At 48.3% G+C, this 23,664-nt stretch overlaps 1 protein-coding gene across 1 annotated transcript in view; it reads right to left on the bottom strand.

The window, feature by feature from the left end:
* Positions 1-3,751: 3,751 nt before the first annotated feature.
* The window catches only part of Rcor1 (REST corepressor 1), an 86,069-nt gene continuing 66,156 nt past the window's right edge, over positions 3,752-23,664 (bottom strand). The window contains exons 7-12 of the mRNA XM_042696879.1: positions 21,102-21,180; positions 18,334-18,528; positions 13,687-13,764; positions 13,178-13,235; positions 12,325-12,554; positions 3,752-7,638 (exon numbers count right to left, since the gene is read on the bottom strand). Coding sequence (XP_042552813.1) covers positions 7,597-7,638; positions 12,325-12,554; positions 13,178-13,235; positions 13,687-13,764; positions 18,334-18,528; positions 21,102-21,180 — 682 coding nt within the window. The 3' untranslated portion in view covers positions 3,752-7,596. The remainder of the gene's footprint in view (positions 7,639-12,324; positions 12,555-13,177; positions 13,236-13,686; positions 13,765-18,333; positions 18,529-21,101; positions 21,181-23,664) is intronic.

The following is a 23,664-nucleotide window of genomic DNA, read 5'->3' as shown; positions in this document are numbered from 1 at the left end:
GCATCGGAATGGCAGGGTGTCCCACAGACAGCAAAGAGTCCCCCCCCCCCCCCCCCCCCCCCCCGCAGCAGACCCCGCCGGTGTCCAGCTCCCAGAGCTGGTCATGACCAGTAGGGGACTCCCTTCCCCCAGTGCAGCCATGCCTGAATCTGGGAGGCCCACGCGTGCCTCTGCTCCCCGGTACGCCCAGCGCCTGTCAGTGGCTGGTCACACACAGGGGACAGACAGCTTGCCATGGTGAAGACGGGCCTCCTCATTCCTGGCCTAAGAGTCTGGCACAGCCTCATGCCAGCGCAGGAGTGAAGCTGCATTGCCCTGCACCGGGGCTCCAGTCCCGAGGCTGAGCTCTGGAGCGCCCTGCTGCTGGCTCTGCACCCGTCTGTGCCATCCGCCAGGCTGCTCTACCGCATGCGCCCGGGGCAGAGCTGCCGTGGCGGGCAAGTGAGCCACGGACACAGTGAGGCAGATGTGAACAGAGCAGAGTCTGAGTGTGCAAACACACTTGTGGCCGTGTAAGGAAATGGCCGAGAGCAGCCTGTGGGCAGGACTGGCTGGTCAGAGGACCGGCCAAGTGCCTTTGGGTGTGCCTGCACGCCAGGTATAGTAGTTAAATGTAAAACCACTTTGGGGTTTCTCTTCATCTGGTGGTGAGGGGCTGGAATCAGGAACTCGTGTGTCAGGCGAGTGCTCCAACACCCAGCTGCACCCCAGCCTGTTACTTTGTGCGTCTACGTAGCCCAGGGCAGCCTTAGACTCACTATGTAGTCCAGGATGGTCTTGAACTTCTGAGTCTCTTGGCTTTATCTCCCAAATGCTGGCTAGAAGCCACCTCTTTACAAGTTTGTTACTATTATCAAATAACTAATCACATGGGCTTTACTACTGGACACGTGCAGTATTTCCAACACCAATGATTCTGGCCTATCAATTAACTAATGATACGGGCTTTACTGCTGGACCTTCTAGTTCATTCCATTGATCTTCGGACCTGTCTCTGTACCAGCATCAACTATTTTTTATTATAGCTATGATTGTGATACCACCAGCATTGCTTTTTTTTTTGGCCCAGAATTGCTTTGGCTAGTGGATGGTTTCTCTTAGTGAAGAATGTCATTAAGGAATGCATTCAATTTGTAGATCATTTTTGGCAGCATGGCCATTTTTTCTTTTTCTTGCCGGTCGTGGGGCCTGAACTCTGGGCCTGGGCGCTGTCCCTCAGCTCTTCAGCTCAAGGCAAGCGCTCTACCACTTAGCTATAATGCCACTTCCGGTTTTCTGCTGGTTTACTGGAGATAAGAGCATGTCTCACGGACTTTCCTGCTCAGGCTGGCTTTGAACTGTGATCCTCAGATCTCAGCCTCCTGAAGAGCTAGGATTACAGGTGTGAGCCACCAGTGCCCGGCTAACATGGCCATTTTCACAATATTCACTCTACATAGCTGTGAACACGGGAGGTCTTTGTTTCCTGATGCTGTCATCTACTGAAAGCCAACTCTGTACAGACATCACGAGGCTGAGTGGCAGAGCAGAGGCCACATCGTCTCGAGGCCGGGTCCTGCAGCGCCGCCTGCACCGCGCGCAGGGCTATGGACGGTGGTGGTGGCCGGCCCTCCTACTCCAGGAGCCCCGCACTCACCTGTTGGTTTCCACTGCAGTCCTCTGACCTTACATGCTTGTGGACGTTCCGGACAAGGCACTACAGGGAAGTGACAGAACCTTCAAGTCCCTTGTCCCCCGCCGTGAGACGGGCAGCCTGTTCTGCCACGGGCTTCTGCCTTGGTGAGCTAGTTGCTCACCAAAAGGGCCAAAAAGGGGAAAGCAAAGAAAGGGTGACATTATCCACGAAGCTCTGCACTTATTAACATTTAAAAAAGGGGGCTGACTGGTCACTGAATTAAAATCTCTAAAGTTGTGAGCAAAAGAAATCTCCTTTGGTAAATCTATTTATTTTTTGGGAAATTGATTTACTCAAGTACTTGTCAATTATAATAATCTCCTCATCAATCCATTATCTGGCGAAATCCAGGGAGACCCGCACACACCAGATGTGCTCCTCAGCGACTCAGAGACACCAAGCCCAAGGTGGGGTCACTTCCTTTTTACTTATTTTGGTCGGTCGTGGGGCCTGAACTCTGGGCCTGGGCGCTGTCCCTCAGCTCTTCAGCTCAAGGCCAGCGCTCTACCACTGGAGCCATAGTGCCACATCCAGTTTTCTGGCGGTTTAGTGGAGATAAGATTTTCATGAGTGTTGCTGTGGCTCAAGTGGTAGAGCGCTCGCCTTGAGCTGAAGAGCTGAGGGACAGCGCCCAGCCCAAAGTTCAAGCCCCATTACCAACACCACCACCAACAACAAAAAAACCCTCGACGTTCCCTTTGGGGCTGGGAAGGTGGCTCAGTGGTAGAGCACTTGCCTTGCATGCCTGAGGCCCTGGGTTTGATTCCTCAGTACCATATAAACAGAAAAAAGAAAAGCCAGAAGTGGCGCTGTGGCTCAAGTGGTAGAGCACTAGCCTTGAGCTGAAGAGCTGAGGGACAGTTCCCAGGCCCAGAGTTCAGGCCCCACGACTGGACCTCTCCTCCCCCGTCCCCCTCCCCCCCCCCCAAAAAAATTTTTTTTCATGGCTTTTTGTGCCTGGGCTGGCTTTGAACTGCGATCCTCAGATCTCAGTCTCCTGAGTATCTAGGATGATAGGCGTGAGCCACCAGCGCCAGCTGGATTCACTTTTGACTGCTCAAAAGCAACAAAGGAGCTGGGTGCTGGGGGCTTATGACCATGATCTTAGGTAGCTACTCAGGAGGCTAAAACTATGGATAGTGGTTCAGAGTCAGCCTAGGGAGAAAAGTCCATGAGAGGCGTGGGTCAAGTGGCAGAGTGCTAGTCTTGAGCAAAAGAAGCTGTAGTAGCTTGAATCGCTGAGTTCACACCCCAGTAACAGCACTTAATAACAAAGGCAAGCTGGGTGCTGTGACCCGGGCCTGTAATCCCAGCTACTCCGGAGGCTGAGGGCGGGAAAGTCTCACAGACTCTTCTTTACAATTAACCACCAAAAAACTGGAAGTGGAGCTGGGGCTGGGCAAAATAGTTCAGGGACAGCAACTAGGCCCCGAGTTCAAGTCCTAACTACCTACCAAAAAAAGAAAAGAGAACAAACGGCAATGAAGGCAGTGGTATGGTCTTGCACAGAGCCAGCCTCCAGGGTCAGCTCTAGTAAAGCTGAAGAAACAAGAGCTGCCAACAGTAGCCAGGCCACAGCGTGGCTCAGCCTGGCCTGTAATCCCAGCCTCCCCGGAGGCTCAGGCCTCAAGATCGAGGTTTGATGTCTGTCCCAGCAGGCAATCTGAGATTCTTATTTCCAATTAACTCCTCCCTCCTACCCGCCGGAAGGAGAGCTATGACTCCAGTGGTAGAGTGCCTGTTATCTTGAGCACTGGGAGCAGCACGTGTGTGAGCCCTCAGCTATGCTAAAATTTATGAAATTCTGCACCACAACCGAGGTCAACTACAAGACCATCACACAGGAAAGGACCAGCTCAGAGGTCAGGCACGGCTGAAGACGGACTTCGAGGCCTCCAAGGACCAGCTCAGAGGTCAGGCACCGCTGAAGAAGGACTGCGAGGCTGCCTCAGAGTTCAAGTCCTGGGAAGTCGCACATACCACGCCGCCCCCCCCCCCCCCACCAGGCCTGCTCAGAAGGAAGAACAGCACCCCACTTCATATGAGGGTGGAGATGGGGGTGCAGATACTGTTTCGTTTCATATTTTATTACATCAATGGCTTGAAAATTTTTATTTAACTTCAGCAAATATTGGAAATAGAAAAATGAATTCTGCAGAATTTCACAAATCTTCCAATTTCCACTAACAAATTTATCATTCAATGGCTAAGCAATTATAATGCTATGAACATTCACCACAACGTATGTGCTGAAATAGAAAACAGGCAGAGAGACAGGAAAATATTACTTACAACAGCATTATTACAACATATTTTCTTTAAAATTCCAAAGTGGATTTTTATCACTTCAAAAGATATACAGCATTTCCATTATATTTGCAAACTTAACCTTATACATCTTTTAAAATCTTGAAAAAGTTTTAAGCAATCTAAAAAGCACTTAGCAAAGTTGTAAGTCTACATGGTGGAGCAGTGTCGGCTCCAGTATGAACTTCGCTGTAGAAGGTGACTGTAAACACTCATTATTTTACAACATGCATAGACTAACTGACCTGTCTTCTTCTCAGCTATATAGCGTTCCTGCCATTGTGCTTTACTAGTTAGGAAAAGCCACGGAGGTCCGGGAGTGGCAGAAAGAGCATTGCACGAGGTCACTAGATTAGATTAGGAGGCTCTAACTACTCTGAGTAATTGGAGGCAAAGATTGCTTGATACCAAAAGCTTGAATCCTGGGTCACTACTCATAGAAACAGGCTAGTGGAGAGAGAGAGGCTCGTGTTGGGAGTTGGCTCTGTCTTTCCTTTGCTCACATAAAAGCAGGGATCCAGTTAGTGTAATGCACTGTTTGGCTTATTTTTGGTGTACAATTATACCAATAGTACATCTGATATTCAGAAAGACAAAAATAGGGTATAGTTGAAATTTAAAGTGACAATGAGCACGCAGAATGGCGTGTGATATTTGAGGAACTTTTATATGAACAGAAAGCAACTACTGAATTACTCCAACACAGTAAGCCTTTCGTCTTCTTTTGTGATTACAGGCTTGTGATCCCCAGCGGATCTTATAGAATAAAACCAGTAACTATCTTGAGGAAGCCATGTCTTGACAAACATACAAGACAAGGCAGCGGGCGGACAGTGCTAACCGGGAGCTCCCGCCCACACCGGCACCTGACTGTGCGCCCCAGCGGGCGACTCGGCGGGTGCCAGCTTCCCAGCTACAGCAACGTTACAGAGACGACCACTGCTGCTCGCCAGTCCACGCGACATTCAAGTAACAGGTGTCTAAATGGTAAGTGAAAAGGACTTTTACCTAAGCCTTTACACATCTACACAAAATTAAATAAAACAAACTTTTAATGCATATGCAATACAATTGATCTTTTAGGGATTCCTAAACTAAAAGTTAACTATTATTTGTGTTCATGATACTATATTTTGCACAATAACTTATACTTAGGAGAATTTCCCCCCCAAAATATATATAATTATGACATTCACATTGATAATTTTAAGAACACAAAGCTTGAGTGACATTCTATCTGAAGCAGTTACCATGTCCCAAATGCACCCTGCCAACGCACCTAATTCTTGATATGTTAGAGTCTTCACGTACGTAAGACCAGACCACTCAGCTTTGAAAGCTAAGTGGTTTCTTGCATTATCTCACTGGAAAGACAATGTAATAAAAAGTTTAAAGCACAGTGCTGTTTTACACGAGACCGCAGCAAAAGCAGCTATGCAAAGACCACCTTTCCCCTCTGTCCAATGAGAATGGGCGCCTCTTTCCCTCCAATGAGCGACCATGATCACAAGCGCACCAGCACGTGACTCTTCAGGGCTGGAGGCCGTTCCAAACCAGGAAGCACGCAAGGGGACAGGGCCCAGCCCTGCCGCTCTGCCTGCCACGCCTCCTGAGGGTTAGCATGAATTCTAGATATTGCCATGAGGGATTAAATTGGAAGGAAAAGAGCCTGGGCTTGAAGAAGCCAGACAGAACCACAGGCAGAGGGAGAAAGCCGCTGCCTTGGTGCTGGACACAACCCGCTAGCAGGAGCAAGCACTTGAGAAAGCGAGGAGAGCGGAAGGCGGTGGCAGGGGCTTGTGCAAACCGGGCCCCTCCAGCCCGCCATTCCCACCATCCTCCAACTCCACAGCAGGCTGGCGACAAAGACACAAGACTCAGCTGTGCCCAGTGTGGCTTTGCTACCTGCCCTCGGGTCGGACCAGCAGGCCAGGCCCTGGTCCTCATCTTCACAAGTGCTCCTTGGCCAACAAGCGCATGATCAGCAGCAGCAGGACCGGAAAGTCCTGCCTCGCTCCCTGCCCAATGACCTTCCTCCAGACCTCTCAGAAAGAACGGACACGCCACCAAACCCGAGATTCCTAGCTGAGCCTCTTCCTAAAGAGAAAAACCCCCAAAATCAGTGGACCTAAGTAAATAGAAAAAGCAAGGTGCTTGAGACTCAAAACACACCAATTTCTAATTGCATATTTAAATTCTTAAAAATTGTTTATGCATTAAAGCATCTACTTTTGTTTCCTTTTTGGTATTCAAAGCAGAAAAAACTATTTCAGCGATGCAACAACCAGGCTCCGTCTTGACTGGCTGACAACCCTCTATCCCAGGCAGGCAGACGGGCGGGCAGGCAGGCAGTCTAGTAAGAGAACAGAAGTCTGTAAGGAGCTCCGCTGTTCCTAGCCAGTCCTCTCTAAATGTATTCTGGAGCACTGCAGATGGATTCTTTCCATCCTGGTAGCAGTGGACCAGTACCGATCACTTCTCTGCCCTGAACTCTGCTGAGAAGGGAGGCCATGATGTTTGTGGGACCACACTGTACACAAATGACACAAAGGACACACACAGTCACACACAACAGGCCAGGCACACCAAAAGGGTGGGAACAAATGGTGTGTCTCTTGTAAAAAACCATCTCCAGCTATTCTAATGTCCTGCACTAGCCTGACATTTAAAAACCCTCATTGTCAGAACCTCCAGCTCCCGCCACGTCTTGTCTCAGCGATGTTCTCTTTGGCAAGCAATAAACATTAAATAAGACACTTCAACAGAAAAGGATTGATAACATGGTTGCCAAAAGGAGAAGGCACCAATTCCAAATGTACAAGCACCAGGTACAGTGATATGGACCGAATCTCTCGGGGTGGGGTGGTGGCAATGGTGGCTGGGGGATCAGGAAGAGATGGGGTGCACCCACCCTGGGATCGCACTGCTGAAGGCTGAAGGCAGAAAGCGCCGAGGTCCGTATTCCTGGTAAACTACAGTGTCCAAGGACAGTGGCTGTGAGCGAGCCACTTGGGAAGGGAGAAAGGCGTAGCATTAGAGAAAAAGGGGAAGGGCACCCAGTTTCTAAACCGTAGCTCTACACTTGGGGGCGGTGAGCGGCATCAGGATGGCTGGTACAATAAAGATTGTGAGTCTGCCAATAAACGTTTGATTTCCAAGGAAGCATGATATTACTTAGGTGGCTGCCCCCAAAAAGAACAAGGAGCTTTCTAGAAGGCCAGCAGGGCTGGTTACTTGGAGAATCGCAATACGCACAAAGTAGAAAGTGCGGGCCATGCAAGGGCGGAGCCGGGCCCTCCATCACGACCTGCCCTGCGCTGCTGCGCGGCTCGGGCGGGGCGGGGGTTGGGGTTGGGGAGCGTGCAGCCGTGGGCCCCAGCACGTCGGCGGCGGAGTGGGATGCAGCGGAGCTCTCTGAGAAGTGGCGCCAACATGGAGGAACGAGCAAGGACTTAAGGCAGATGTAGCGCAGGACTGGAAGTGTATGCCTTTTTTGGTAATAGCTGCTTGTCCACAGAGATGTGATGCAGATGGCTAGGTGATGTCTTGTAATACCTGATATCCTGGATAACATCGTGGAGTCCATACCAAGTGCTCCGAGCCCCCCGCGGCGCTCACGAGGCCGAGGCGTATCTCACATCGAGGACGGAAGCAGTCTGCAGGAGAGGAAAAGAAAGGAAAGATCAAAGACTGGGGAAAGGCACACAGCTATGGCTGGGTGCTCTGTGGGGGGAGAAGGTACATGCCACCAACCCCACGTGGCAGACGCAGTGCCTGGCCGCACAAGCGCTTCCTGGGCGGGGAGCGTGCGAGTGTGGACGCACGCGATCCCATCCACAGCAGTGTGCTCCTAGGTGAGGAAGGGCAGCGCAGGAGCACAGTGCTGGCTGAACAGCGCGGCAGTGGCAACGATTCATTGTCCAGAGACAGGTGGTGGCAGCCACTAATTCCTGCCAGAAGACAGAATGCCTGCTGGGGAAGCTGCCAGGCTGTGAATCCAAAATCCAAGAATACCATTGCTTCAGGGTGGTGCTGAGACAGAACGGAGATAGTCCTGCCAGAACTCTCCTTGTTGGCAATACATCCTAATCTTCAGCAAGACTCAAACCTGCCACCTCTCCAATTGGTAATTCCATCTTTACATAAAGAAGGATGTCAATGACCACTAGCTGTTGGTTATACATGCTTTCTCTTCTCCAGTGCTTTTCTTCCTTCCATCTCTATATATGGAAGTCCTGGGCTTGAATTCAGGGCCCAGGCTCTGTCCCTGAGCCTCTTGGTGCTCAAAGCTAGTACTCATTTGAGCCACAGCGCTACTTCCAGCCTTTTCTGTTTATATAGTTCTGAGGACGAATCCAGGGCTTCATGCTTGCTAGGCAAGCACTCTACCACTGAGCCACATTCCCAGCTCCTCCAAATAATTCTTTATTGAGATTAAGTGACTACATAAATTTCACAATACTGTGGCATAGTTATACTTAGCTAAAGTCACAAACACTCGCTGGTAGCTCATGCCTGCAATCCTAGCTATTCAGGAGGCTGAGATCTGAAGATCATGGTTCAAGGCCAGACCAGGTAGGAAAGTCCGTGAGACTCTTATCTCTAATAAACCACCAGAAAATGAGAAGTGGCGCTGTGGCTCAAGTGGTAGAGCACTCGCCTTGAGCTGAAGAGCTGAGGGACAGCGCCCAGGCCGAAGTTCAAGCCCCACGACTGGCTAAATAAAGTCACAAACACATTTTAACCACACAATGATAATCATCACCTTAATCTACAAAGCTTTAATAATAAAACTATTTCTTTCAAAGTGGGTGGCAGTACATTGCTTAGTATCAGCTCTTTCCTTTCTCTTCCATTCCCTCCCTCCCATCACAGTCCTGAAGTTGAAGTTGCTTAGTTCACTTCTGCTGTGTTTTTTTACCTGCTTTCCACCGATTCTATGCCCTCCTCCCAGCAGCCTCAGATGTGCATGTGTACACGGTACGTAAGGTAAAGAATACAGTCATCTAAAAGTGATAAGACAAATTTAGAAGTCCTTTTTTTCCTTGTTTTCGGGGTTCTGGCAGTCTGTAGATGACTGGGTGTCTTCTGGCTTCACTGTGTATGGTGTCTTCTGGCTTCACTGTGTGTATGGTGTCTTCTGGCTTCACTGTGTGTATGGTGTCTTCTGGCTTCACTGTGTGTGGTGTCTTCTGGCTTCACAGTGTGTGGTGTCTTCTGGCTTCACTGTGTGTGGTGTCTTCTGGCTTCACTGTGTGTGGTGTCTTCTGGTTTCACTGTGTGTATAGGTGTCTTCTGGCTTCACTGTGTGTGGGTGTCTTTGGCTTCACTGTGTGTATGGTGTCTTCTGGCTTCACTGTGTGTGGGTGTCTGGCTTCACTGTGTGTGGTGTCTTCTGGCTTCACTGTGTGTGGTGTCTTCTGGCTTCACTGTGTGTGGTGTCTTCTGGCTTCACTGTGTGTGGTGTCTTCTGGCTTCACTGTGTGTGTGGGTGTCTGGCTTCACTGTGTATGGTGTCTTTGGCTTCACTGTGTGTGTGGGTGTCTGGCTTCACTGTGTGTGTGGTGTCTTCTGGCTTCACTGTGTGTATGGTGTCTTCTGGCTTCACTGTGTGTGGTGTCTTCTGGCTTCACTGTGTGTGGTGTCTTCTGGCTTCACTGTGTGTGGTGTCTTCTGGCTTCACTGTGTGTGGTGTCTTCTGGCTTCACTGTGTGTGTGGGTGTCTGGCTTCACTGTGTATGGTGTCTTTGGCTTCACTGTGTGTGTGGGTGTCTGGCTTCACTGTGTGTGGTGTCTTCTGGCTTCACTGTGTGTGTGGTGTCTTCTGGCTTCACTGTGTGTGGGTGTCTTTGGCTTCACTGTGTGTGGTGTCTTCTGGCTTCACTGTGTGTGGTGTCTTCTGGCTTCACTGTGTGTGGTGTCTTCTGGCTTCACTGTGTGTGGTGTCTTCTGGCTTCACTGTGTGTGGTGTCTTCTGGCTTCACTGTGTAAAGGTGTCTTCTGGCTTCACTGTGTGTGGGTGTCTTTGGCTTCACTGTGTATGGTGTCTTCTGGCTTCACTGTGTGTGGTGTCTTCTGGCTTCACTGTGTGTGGGTGTCTTTGGCTTCACTGTGTATGGGTATCTTGAGTCTTGTTTACTTGGTCATCTCACTGCATTTTAAATCTCACATCTGCCTATCAGGGAGGACAAGCACCATTTGCCTCTCTGATCTTGGCTTACCTCACACAACATGATTTATTCTACTTTCATATATTTCTCTGCAAATGCCATTATTTTATCGTATCTAATGGCTTTGTTGTTTTGGTTTTTTTTTTTGGTCTAATCGTGGGGCCTGAACTCTGGGCCCGGGCGCTGTCCCTCAGCTCTTCAGCTCAAGACTAGCGCTCTACCACTTGAGGCACAGTGCCACCTCCGGCTTTTTTCGTTTTGCTTATGTGGTGCTGAGGAATCGAACCCAGGGCCTCATGCATGCAAGGCAAGCGCTCTACCACTGAGCCACCTTCCCACCCCCCCCCCCCCACAGTATCTAATGGCTTTGTAAAATCCATTTATATAGGTACACATTTTTTGGATCTATTTGTCTATAGAGGGGCTTCTGGGTTGCTTCCGTATCTTGGCCATTGTGAGCAGTGCAGCAATGAACATTGAGGACATATGTAGGTGTCCTTGAGTATCCTGGTTAATGATGCTCAGGGTAAATACCTAGGAGTGGTATGGCTGAGTCACAGGGAATGCTAATGTTTAAATTTTTTTTTTTGGGGGGGGGGGGGCCGCAATCATGGGGCCTGAACTCTGGGCCTGGGCACTGTGTCTCAGCTCTTCAGCTCAAGACTAGCGCTCTACCATTTGAGCCATAGTGCCACTTCTAGCTTTTTCTGCTTATGTGGCGCTAAGGAATCGAACCCAGGGCCTCATACATGTGAGGCAAGCACTCTACCACTGAGCCACCTTCCCAGCCCTTATGTTTAGTTTTTTGAGGAAACTCCTGACTGCTTTCCAGAGTGGTTGTACTAGCTTACATTCCCACCAGCAGTGCAGTAGGGTTCCTCTTTCTCCACATCCCTGCCAGCATTTGTCATTGCCTAAATTCAGGATATAGGTCATTCTGACTGGGGTAAGGTAGTATCTCAGGGTGTTTCCCTCTCTCTCTGTTTCTCTCTGTCTATTTAAACAAAGAGCAGCTCAAACAGTTTGACTTCCGACATTCAGAATTTAGTACGGTCAGGCACAGGATGGTGAGCGATGTCCCGCCAAGCTGAAATTAGGGAGCGGAGGAGAGGAGGGATGGGCTATGACTGCAATTAATTAGTTACTGAAGTTAGTTTGTTACTAAAGGGGTAATTAGCACTAGAACAGAATTACCGCCAAAAGGTCAAACTCCATTTGCTTTCTCATTTGCGACCGGGTCTCAGGTCTCAAGCTGTCACAAAGTGACGCGTCAGGCGTGCATTCATACAGGCCTTGGGGCATTTTCAGGTTTCACTGCTTTTCTAATGGAAGTGCTCAGAGCCCCTTAAGACCTGAGAGGCCCTGTGTGGCCTACGGTCACCCCTTCACTGCCATGCTCTGGGTGCCAGGACATTGTGCAAAGGGGCAGCAAACACATGCCACCCAGTGATGACATAAACGGACTGCAGGGGCTGTGGGATGTTTCAGAAAACTAGGCAAATCCTTGAATTATGATGTCAGTGAACAAGCTCAGATGTGCAGTGATGGGCTAGGCCAAGCCCCCTCTCCAGGTGTGATTTCTGGGAATGGAGGACAGAGCAGAGCAGGCCAGGCCAGGTGGGAAATGACAAGCGAGCCTGGCACAGGAAGCTGAAGTGTCTCTGGTCAGTCCAATCCTTCACACACCAGCCGATGGAGCGGAGGAAATGGGCACCCCCTCCCAGAAATGATGGCTCAGCCCCTGGCATAGCTGTTGGAGCTGGCAGAGGACACACACAGGCGCTCACCAGTAGGTGGCAGAGCCGGGCGGTCCGCGCAGTGTGCCGACGTGGCTACGCCTCCGCGCGGATCTCACACGTCTCTGCTGGGATCGCTCTCTACTGGCCACTGAGACCAGTGGCTCAGCAGCCTCTGCGTGGAGGCAGAGCACATGGATTATGGCATTTTCTGGGAAAAGCCGTTGGCACAGGGAGAGGGAAGGGTGACACCGTCCAAAAAAGAAAAATAGTCATAACTTGACGCACGTAACTGTGACCCCCGCCCCCCGTACATCACCTTTATCATAACAATACAAAATAAAAATAACATTTTAAGCAAGCTGCCAGCACATCTGACGGGGGAAGGTGCGTGCCGGTGAATGGCTGTGGGAAGGGACCGCTGCCATAGATTTACCTCATCTTCCTCCTCGGGCATCTTGATAGAGCTGTCAGGGGGCTTGGCAGGTCTCTGGTTACTGGGCCCATTGGTCTCTTCTTTACCATGTTCTGCCTCCCATTCTTGTAAAACTTCATCTATGTTGAAGCGGCGTCGATAATTTACAAAGAAATTTTTCACCTGTACCACTGACTTGTTCCCAATCACGTCTGAGATTGCCTGAAAATCTCGCCCGTATTTCCTGATGGCTAGGGAGACAAAGAGCATTTTTTTTTAAATGCAAGAGAAAAAACAATCCTTAAGAGCCACAATTGAGCCTTGTCCTTTCATCCTGATAACAAAACATAGAGTACAGGCTTCTGACAGCAGGCGTTCCTGTACATGTTTCACCAGTGGAAAGAGCGCAGCCAACTCAAGAAACAAACACCCCACAGATGGGCCCTGGACTTGAGTGACACCCTGCCACCCACAAACCTGTCTTCCCAGATGTAATATGACCCCATGGTGGGAACGCATTCTGCATTTTTTTTTATTTTAAGGGGGTCACAGCAGGTCTAATACATTTCCCATCTTAAAAATCTTAACACTACATCTTTTTCTTTTGGGATTTTGTACTTCTTGACTATGCAACACTCAACAAGCAACAGCTGAAGTGTAATACAGGTTACAAAACTGTGGCTTCCAAGTTCATATTTATAACTTATAAGTCATGGGGAATAAAACAAAATCAAGATATAAAAGCAGAGGAGCTATGGCTAAAGTGTGTGGAGAGAAGGTAGTGGTCACTGGGGGGGGGGGGAGGGGGGGAGGAGGTGGGACGTCCCCTCCCGAGACCGCCCGCCGCCGCCGCAGGCTGTCTGAGGCGCCGTACCTTGGACAGCAAGGAGCTGCTCTTCCGTGGTCCACCGGGCATTACACTTCTGAACGACCTACACATCCAGAAAGATGGTTAGCATATTACATGGAAAAAGAAGTATGTCTTTAAGGAATCTTTCTTTTCCTTGTAGAGAATTTTAACATAACTAGGTTTATAAAATTATGGCTACAACCAGGTGCTGGTGGCTCACACCTGTAATCTTAGCTACTCAGGAGGTTGAGATCTGAGGATCGCGGTTCAAAGCCAGCCCAGGCAGGAAAGTCCGTGAGACTCTTATCTCCAATAAACCACTAGAAAACTGGAAGTGGCACTGTAGCTCAAGTAGTAGAGTGCTCGCCTTGAGCTGAAGAGTACAGGACAGTGCCCAGGCCCAGAGTTCAAGACCCATGATGGACCAAAAACCAAAAAAAAAAAATTATGTCTACACCCTTCATGTCCTACAGCACGCACGCACACTGGGGATGCAGCCACACATCAGCCTCTGAGACAAGGAGCAATCCTACCTCTGGGAGCCGGTACGGTTCTATTCCACCATCAAGTTTTTCTTTGAGAGCACTATTGGTCTGTTTAATGTTCTGAATCTAAGAAGGAAAAAGATTTTCATTTTACAATTTTTTATAAAGAGAACTAAAAAGTTAAAAAAAAAAAAAAAGAGCAAAGAAGTTCCTAACCCCTGCTGTGGCCACAAGAACCTGGGCGTCTGTCTAATCAAACTTGCCAGTCTGCTCCCCGGGCAAGAGACAAGGGGCAGCCTCGGCAGGAAGGGGGCAAATGCAGCCCACTGCCTCCTACAGGTGACAGTCTGTGCTGCCCTACACCTAACTAGAGTCCGACCCAAGAAAGGAAGCGTCTGGGCTTCCCACCACTCACAAAGGTAACAACAGTTGCTAACTGCACAGGCTCCAGAGCAGAGCTGCAGCCACAGCCTCCCGGTTCAGCCCAGAGGAAGGGGCACAAGCACCCACAAGCACGCACAGGCACGCACAGGCACGCACAGGCGCGGGCACCTTCAAGAGGGAAAAAAGAATCAACTGTAACATTGTCATGTTTCCATAAGGTGTCTTTCCTCACATTTTTGCTTTGACTCCATGTATCGAACTGTCACTGCCTACATCCAATCAGACGCTTCACAGCCATCAAGCCAAAGCTGCTCTGATTTCCAACAGGTTTCTGACTGGGCTGACCACAGGAATGCCCTTTGCCCTGCACTCCACCAGCACAGAGGCGCTCCACGCTCAATGCAGCAACGCTGACTCTAGCATGTTCCATCTGTTAATAACCACACAAACCAATAAAGGAGTAATGGAAAGAAGAAGTCTTTCCCAGGAAAAAAACACCTTACAACACTCAAAAATAGAAGATACTCCAAAAAGAAATGAAGAATAGCAGGATTTTTTTTTGGGGGGGGGGGGGGGGGGGGGTCTGGTCGTGGGGCCTGAACTCTGGGCCTGGGCGCTGTCCCTCAGCTCTTCAGCTCAAGGATAGCGCTCTACCACTTGAGCCACAGTGCCACTTCCAGCTCTTTTTGCTTATGTGGTGCTGGGGAATCGAACCCAGGGCCTCAGGCAGGCAAGGTAAGCGCTCTACCACTGAGCCACCTTCCCAGCCAAATAGCAGGATTTTAAATGTAAGGCGAGAGCTGGGCGCAGTGCCTCACACCTGTAATACTAGCTACTCAGGAGGCTGATCTGAGGATCGCAGTCCAAAGCCAGTCCAAGCAGGAAAGTTTGGGAGACTTATCTCTAATAAACCACTCAGAAAACCAGAAGTGGCGCTGTAGTTCAAGTGGTAGAGTGCTAGCCTTGCATGTATGAGGCCCTGGGTGTATTCCTCATCACCACATAAGCAGAAAAAGCTGGAAGTGACACTGGCTCAAGTGGTAGAGCACTAGCCTTGAGTTGAAGAAATGAGGGACACTGCCCAGGCCCAGAGTTCAAGCCCCAGGACTGACTAAAAAAAAAAGATAAGGAGAGAGCAAGATGTGCACACCGTTTAATAATTCCTTTTTCTAAATAACCTTTTTTATACTTATATAATCTCATTCAAAGCTGCCTGATGCTGGTGGCTCACTTATAATCCTAGTTACTGAGGAGGCTGAGATCCAGAGGATCAAGGTTCAAACGGTTTGGAAGCAAAGTCTGAAAGACCCCATCTCCAAAATAATTAGCAAAAGCTGGACTCGAGGAAGAGCTCAAATGGTAGGTTCCAACTAAACAAGTAAACTGAACAAGCATGAACCCCGAGTTCCAACCCCAATACTGGCAGCGGGCTAAGACAAGAGAATGGAGAGTTCAAGACCACCCAGGGCTCTATAGCAAGATCCTATTAAAAAAACGAAGAAAAGGTAATTTTTAGAAAGGAATTAAAGAAAGCAACACCCAGCATTTAGGATCAGAACAGCAGTAAGAAGTCAGCTGTCCACACTGTGCCAGCTGAAAAGGAGCCAGGGTGGCACAAGCCGCGAGACAAGAAGATCCCACGGACACAAAGGAAACCAGGTGGAGCTGCGCGGCTGTGCACCACATAATGGAACTGCGCGCCCTTCCTCTCCGCTTCAGCCTGCGCTCCTGCGAGGCCACTCACTGTCCGCTGGGGCCCGCCAGGCTCTCCCCCTGGTACCTGTGAGGTGATGCCCGCTGGAGCCAGAAGCAGCGTGTAGGGTGCCACGTCACAAGGAGCGAGCGAGGGCTGCCCTGTCCTCTGCTTATTCCCCTGAATACAGATGTGATGGCTACAACACATGACCAAAGAAGAGAAGCCAATAAACTAGAGAGCCTCAGAGAACCCGGTGCGTCACGGAAGAGATGACGGCTGGACTGATGGCGATGGGGCAAGCATCATTTGTGGGTGGCTTGTTTTCAGGTGAGTGTCTCTGACATAGCTGGGCTCCTTGCATGACTGGTCCCTTTGAGTGTAGAAGGGCACCCGGCAGCAGATGCACTGCTCGGCCATGGCCCTGGCCCTGTGGCACACGTCTCTTCTCTATGTTATAGACTCTATGCCTTCCCTCCTTAAAATGTCAACTGTTCAGCGGCTGTCTTCAAATTATAACAATTCCTGCCCTTGACCCTGCTCTGAAAACCAGACCATGTTTTAATCTCTCATGGTAGAATAAGGAACCGCTCTACGGAAGAGAGGAGCCTCTTGTTTTTGTTTTTTTTTGGGTCGGTTGTGGGGCTTGAACTCTGGGCCTGGGCGCTGTCCCTGCGCTCTTCAGCTCAAGGTGAGCGCTCTACTGCTTGAGCCACAGCGCCACTTCCGGTTTTCTAGTGCTTTGCAGAGGACTGGAGAGGGATAGGAGCTCCCCGGCTCAGCAGCGATCTTGCTGCTCACAGAGGTTAACAGGCTGTGGCAGCCACCCTGACAGATCCTGGGAGATCAGGCTGAAAGGATTAATCTCCTCCTCAGAAAAGAGGCCCAGGAAGATTAAGTGATTCTCCTAAGATTAGAACACAGCTGTGCCAGTCCATAAGTGATTCTAGTTCTGGGGGCCTTGCTTGGCCAAGCCAGTGCTGCCTCCTACCCCCAACACAGTGGCCACAGACCCCCAACCCTTCTCACGGGGAAACCACAGCTGCCTCCCATCTAACCTTTCAAGGACACCATCAAGACTAACAAGGCAAAAGCCGCAAAATTCACAACTAACGGGCAGCTGCAATCTGCTGATGGCTTTCTAGAACCAAAGAGAAAGAATTAATGAGTTACCAGTACTAGATTATCATGCTGAATTTTCAGTCTGAGTGTATTCTGCAAATTGAAGTGATAAGTCCTTTCTAGACGGAATCTCAGAAGATCCTTACAAATATATCATAGCCTGGCGTCACTCAGGAACTGAGATCTGAGAATTGAAGTTCAAAGCCAGACTGGGCAGCAAAAACCATGAGAGTCTTATCTCCAATTAACCACCAGAATGCCAGAAGCAGAGCTTTGGCCTAAGTTGCAGAGTACTAGCCTTGAGCAAAAAAGCTTGGGAACAGCACCCAGGCCCTAGGAGCAAGCCCCAGAACCATCACAAAAACATAAACAAACGAACAAAACAAAAATTCTCTACAGAACACCAAACACCAAGGAGTGATGCTAGCAGAGGATGCACAAGCTTGTGCACAGAAAGCACACAACACACAGACACTGAAGGCCTGAGAGGGAGAGCGTGCGCCTCCACTCAGAAGATTCAATGAGCCGGGCGCTGGTGGCTCACACCTGTAATCCCAGCTACTCAGGGGCTGAGATCTGAGGATCGTGCTTCAAAGCCAGCCCAGGCAGGAAAGGCCGAGAGACTCTTATCTCCAATAAACCACTCAGAAAAATGGAAGTGGCACTGTGGCTTAAGTGGCAGAGCACTAGCCTTGAGCTGAAAAACTGAGGGACAGCGCCCAGGCCCAGTTTAAGATCCATAACTGACCCCCCAAAAAAGAGTCAATGAGGACAGCAAGTCCATAGCTAAAACAACATCCCAATCTTAATGTTAACAGAATTGTTCTTGGAAATTTACAAAATTTCCATTTTTATATGGAAATATAAAAAGCCAGGGATTTAAAAAAAAAAAAGGTATAGGAAGCTGGGCACTGGTTGTTCACACCTATAATCCTTGCTACTCAAAGAGGCTGAGAAGTGAGGATCCTGGTTATAAGCCAGCCAGGGTAGAAAAGTCTATGAGACTCTTCATCTCCAATTAACCACCAAAAAGCAGGAAGTGGACTTGGCTCAAGTGGTAGAGTACTCGCCCTGAGAGAAAAAAAAAGTAGCCAACAGGTTCATCTCAGCCAATAAAAGCTGAGGTGGTGGCACACACCTGTCGTCACTGCTGTGTGGGAAGAATAAACAGGAGAACCACAGTCCACACGAACCCATGCATAAACATGAGACCCAATGTGGAAAACAACTAAAGGGAAAAGCACGTGGGGCACAGGTCGAGTGATGCTTGCGCATAAACCCATCATTATACACACATACACGTACACACACATAAATGTACTGTATATAAACCTAACATCCATATAGTTGTCTCTTCTGTTCATTTCGTTAGGAACAAAGTGCTCTTTTGGGATGGTGTCTGTGTGAACGGCAGCCACACCTCTGGGATGTGCACTTGGCTGGTGGTGTCACTGCACACACGGTGGCAGCTGCCATGGTGGCTGGTGGGACAGTACCTGTCGTTTGATGGAGATCAGCTCCATGTCCAGCTGTCTCAGCACCGTGGTGGCAGCCGTGGCATTGGCAGAAACCGCTTCCACGTCTTCTTGAGAAAGAAACATTCCTCGCGGAGGTTTCCTTTTCGCTCTATTTTTGGCCTGTGTACTATGTTTTTCTTTTTTGACCTGAGGAACTGTCTCAGTAGGCGGTGCCTGCATGACATACATATTAGAAATATGAAAGTGTAAAACAGAAACATCAAATGAACGGTGCAAAGCCTATGTCCTTAATATAGCCCCAAATGACCCAAAACAAATACTACGCTGCGTCTGAATCCCCATTGTGGTCAGCAGCCACAGACTGGCCTCGGGATTCTTATTGTTTCCTCTTTCTCTCTTTACGCCTCTGATAGTAACAGGCAGAAAAACAGTTTGTGTTCTCTGTGAGCTCTGTGGCCCTATCTTTATCAAATGAGTAAGTGAAGCAGGAATAATTCTATCTCACTACTATACTATTCTCTAGCAATACAGACCACTACATGCCACAGACAGAAAAAATAGGCTCTGTAAATCTAAATCTTGTTAGTTAGGTGCTTGTTAGTAACTCGGGTCCTTGCAGTCTCGTTTGGCTTTTTTGCTGGTAGAGCTGTGCTCTGCCATTGTGAGCTATGCCCCCAGCCCAGCACTCTGCTGGTTAACGGCAGACAGGAGCTTCGGGGGCTGGCGCTTCAGCAGCTCCCACCCGCAGCCGCCAGCACCAGGTCCACGTGTGGATCTTTAACTCATCTGCAATACGAACTTTTAGGGCTCACAACTATAATCTTAGCTACTCTAGAAGTAAAGACTGGAGAATCAAATTGGACAAAAAATAAAATTAAAGTTAAAAGAAATTTGGCAAGAGCCTATCTCTGGGGTGGTGACTCACTTCTGTAATCTTGTATAGAAGGCCAGAGGTAAGAAGATCTTCATTTAAAGTCAGTCCCTGGCAAATACTCAAAACCCTATCTCCAAAATAACTAAAGCCAAGGGACTGGGAATGTAACTAGTGGTAGAGTGCCTGCCTACCATGCAGGAAGCCCTGGGTTAAACTCCTCAGTAGCACATAAACAGAAAGAGCAGGGAGTGACACCGTGGCTCAAGTGGTAGAATGCTAGCCTTGAACAAAAGAAGCTCAGGGATAGTGCCCAGGCCCTGAATATAAGCCCCAGGACTGGCAAGAAAAAAAAAAAAAGACTAGAGGAATGGCTCAAGTTGTACAGTGCCTGCCTAGTGCATGCAAGGCTATGGACTTAAACCCCAGCAAGCAGCCCCCAGCCCCTAAAAAACCTCACCAAAACACACACTGTAATATGAACTCTGACCTCTGCATATCACTGCTGAATGCTGGTGGCTGACAACCTGCAATCCTAGCTTCTCAGGAGGCCGAGACCTGAAGATCACAGGTCAAAAACAACGCAGGAAGAAAAGCATTCACTGTTTCCAATTAAGCACTAAGGAGGAGGTGGGAGTGAGTCAAATGCAGACACCAGTCTTGAGCAAAAGCCACGTGAGAGCCGCGGCTCTGAGCGGGGCTCAGCACAGGCACCACACAGCCACATATCCAAGGCAGGCTAACTTTTCTGTGATTCCTCAAAAATAAAGAATTCCCAAACTGAAACACAACAAAATCTTGGCAAGACAAGGACTGTCTTGCTAGTAATCATTTTAAGAAGAATAAGTTCCAACGGTTGCTCATGATTGATCTCCTTTTGCTAGGTTAACATTTGCTAATAGAACTATTAAAGTGGATTTTTGCTTCAAATTTTAAAAACTAAAATACAAAATACAAACTAAGATCTATGATAGTAATGGCAATTTCTGAAGTGATAATAACATAAAAATATTAGCAGGCATAAACTATGTTCTGAATAGCACTGTTTTATAAAGACTACCCAATGACCTGTGTGTGTTGTTAATAGCATTATACATTTAAAAGAAATTAAGATTAGCCAATTTTCTTTTTGAGTCAGAAATTGTGCTATGATATAAATAAGAATTATAGAAAAGCCTCTCCTTGTTCATTTTAAATACCTCACCAAAGTCTCTAGTAAGTAGCAATCTATCAAAACAAAGTCCACTCAAAATTCCAAGTACAACATCCTAAACCATGCGATCGAGTTAACTCTTAGACCTTGTCATTCAGGCACTCCTACAAATCATTTGCAAAAATACCATCCAGACAAAAGGCAGACACCCATATGAAAACACCAACAGTCATATGCAATTGGAGGAGCTCATGAGCTGCTTAAGTTCAGAGTCTTCAAAAAACATCTCTTGTGCAACGATATATATATTTTTTTTTTTGGCCGGGTGGAGGTGGGTGGGTAGGGGGTGAGGGGTGTCGGTGGTGGGTCTTGAACTCTGGGCCTGGGCTGTTCCTGAGCTCTTCAGCCCCAGGCGAGCACTCTACCACTTGAGCCAAAGCTCCACTTCTCGTTTTCTGGTGGTTCATTGGAGATCAGAGTCTCACGGACTTCCCTGCCCGGGCTGGCTTTGAACCACATCCTCAGATCTCAGCCTCCTGAGTAGCTAGGATGACAGGCATGAGCCACTGGCGCCTGGCTTTTGTTTTCCTATAAAGATTCTTTTACTTATGATTCCTGGCAAACAGAATTCTAAGTTGCATAAAGTTAAGTTGGCAGTAAAGTCCTAACAGGAACTTTTCACACGGCACTTAATGTACTAGGGAGAATGCGCAGAAAAACGAGTGATGAAGTTCCTTTGCCTGAGCAATTATGGGGCAATACCTCCTTTTTGCTTTCCTTGTTCTGATCAATCTCAATGTCAATGGGGTTACTTCCGTTTGTGTCTTCCAGTTCATCCTCACTGGAAGACAAGAAAAAATTACTAAAAGGTTATTCTGGATTAATTCTAGTTCATATAAAAATATAACTCGAAACTTGATTTAGTGACAAGTTTAATGTAAAATTACTCTACATGACCTCAGACTGCTGAGACAAAAACAGTTCATAATTCAAACTGAACAACAACCATTTCATAGTTCTACTGGAGTAGACGTCTAGGGTACGGTTATGCAGCAAGACAAAGAACTTCTACAAGAATAAACAAACTTAGCAACAAGTATCAATCCATTTTCAAGTCCCAACTTTCTGTTCACAGTCACAAAAAGCCTGAGGCTTTTGGTGACCTGCATTTTGTGTGTGTGTGTGTGTGTGTGTGTTTTCCTGGCAGTATTGGGAATTGAACACAGGCCCACACTCAACCACTGAAGTGATGACTCCTAGTCCTCTGATGGGAGGAGCATGGTTTAAGGGCAAAAACCCTGTAGCATCCATGCTAACAGGTAAGGTGGACATGGTGGTAAATTTCTGTAATCCCAGCTAAGTAGACAGGAAAGACAGGCAGGAAGATGGTGACCAGAGGGGACAAGATGACCTGAAAAATAACCGAAGGGGAACAGAAGTGTGTTGGGGGTGGGGTGTGGGGGGAGTGCGGGGTCATGCCTGACACTGGGCCGAGTTCAAACTCCAGTACTGCCATTAAAACAGCGACGACTTGCAGTGGCCTGACACTTCAAAGGTCCACCCGCGTGTGCTTGCTGGGAAGTTTTTTATTTTTAGGAGGAACAGAGTCAGGCTGCCTGCCCCCAGAGAACTGAGACGGTGGTGGAAGAGGGGAGTTCAGAGCCAGCCTCCACTGTGTCCCCGTCCCCATCTCTACCAAGCAAGGAGAGGCTCTGGGGGAGAGTGTTCAAGACAAGAGCCAGTGGCTACACAAGGCCTGCGAGAGCTCAGTAAACCCTCGGGCCACGGCCAGTGTGTGTCCTCGCAGCGTACGGTGCACAAGATGGCGCCCACTCTTCCCCAGCAGCAGTCGTGCGAAGAGAAGCACGTGGGTGTGAAAACGCGGGAGTGTCAGCCAGCACTCGAACGTCATAATCAAGGATAATCAATCCCAATCTATTTGACTTAATTTAGATTGCTGCTTAGTAGATTGAACATGCTTGTAGTAACAGATTCAATTTCATAATTAAAATAAATAACATATAAAAGAAGTCAAATATTTAATCAAAAACCAAAGAGTACTAATACATAAGTAGATCCAATAATCTGTATGCAAAAGAACATACATACAAATCAAGATTCATGGTTTTAGTGATGCTTTTTTTTTTTTTTTTTGCCAGTCCTGTGGCTTGAACTCAGGGCCTGGGTGCTGTCCCTCAGCTCTTCAGCTCAAGGCTAGCCCTCTACCACTTGGGCCACAGCACCCCTTCCAGCCTTTTCTGTTTATGTGGTGCTGAGGAATCAAACCCAGACCTCATGCATGCAAGGCAAGTTCTCTACCACTAAAGCCACATTTCCAGCCCCATTTTGTTTTTCTGAGAAGGGACTTGCTATCTGAACTTAGTTGGTCAAACTCCTGAGTTCTGGGTTCAAGTGATCCCCTGCCTTAGCATCCTTAGTGCTGGAACTAAGCACTAAGCACCACCACACACCCAGCTTTGGATAAATGTGGTTTTATTATTTTTTTTTGTCAGTCCTGGGTCTGGAACTCTGGGCCTGGGCACTGTCCCTCAGCTCTTCAGCTCAAGGCTAACAACGCTCTACTACTTGAGCCATAGCACCACTTCCAGCTTTTTCTGTTTATGTAGTGTTGGGAATCGAACCCAGGGCCTCATGCATGCGAGACAAGCACTCTATCACTGAGCCACCTTCCCAGCCCATGGATATGTTCTTAACATCAGTACCAATTTACACTTGGTCCCAGAGGTTCAAATTTTCCAAAAGTGATTTTTTTTTGGGGGGGGAGGGTCTGTCATGGGGCCTGAACTCTGGGCCTCAGCTCTTCAGCTCAAGGCGAGTGCTCTACCACTTGAACCACAGCACTATTTCTGGCTTTTTCTGTTAATGTGGTGCTGACGAATCGAACCCAGGGATCTCATTCATGTGAGGCAAGCACTCTACCACTGAGCCACCTTCCCAGCCCCTGACATTCTATTTTCAATGTGTTCTTGCACATAATTTTTCTTTGTAACAAGTAATATACTCTAGAAGGGACATTGGGGATAATGTATTTATTCTCCAAGGTATTTTGTACTTTCAACGTACTAAAACAGTATTATTATAGAAAATGTGGAAATACTTTTAAAGGCCACCTTGTGCATATGCAGTGCCTTTTGGATATCAAGCACCTTCAGCTACTATCACCAAAGCAGGCTTGGGAGGAACTAACTTTCCCAGGAGGATGCAAAGTGGGACTTCTGAGCCCAGCCTGGAGTCCATTCTGAGAGCTGAAGAGATGGCACTGTCACTGCCCGCAGCTATGGAAGGCTGAGGAAATGGCAGCTAA

The sequence above is a fragment of the Dipodomys spectabilis genome, unplaced genomic scaffold (genome assembly GCF_019054845.1).
Source record: "Dipodomys spectabilis isolate Male_0828 unplaced genomic scaffold, ASM1905484v1 ptg000212l, whole genome shotgun sequence".
Lineage (NCBI taxonomy): Eukaryota > Metazoa > Chordata > Mammalia > Rodentia > Heteromyidae > Dipodomys > Dipodomys spectabilis.
Note: the sequence above shows the minus strand (reverse complement) of the source record. Positions and strands in the feature narration are given on the sequence as shown.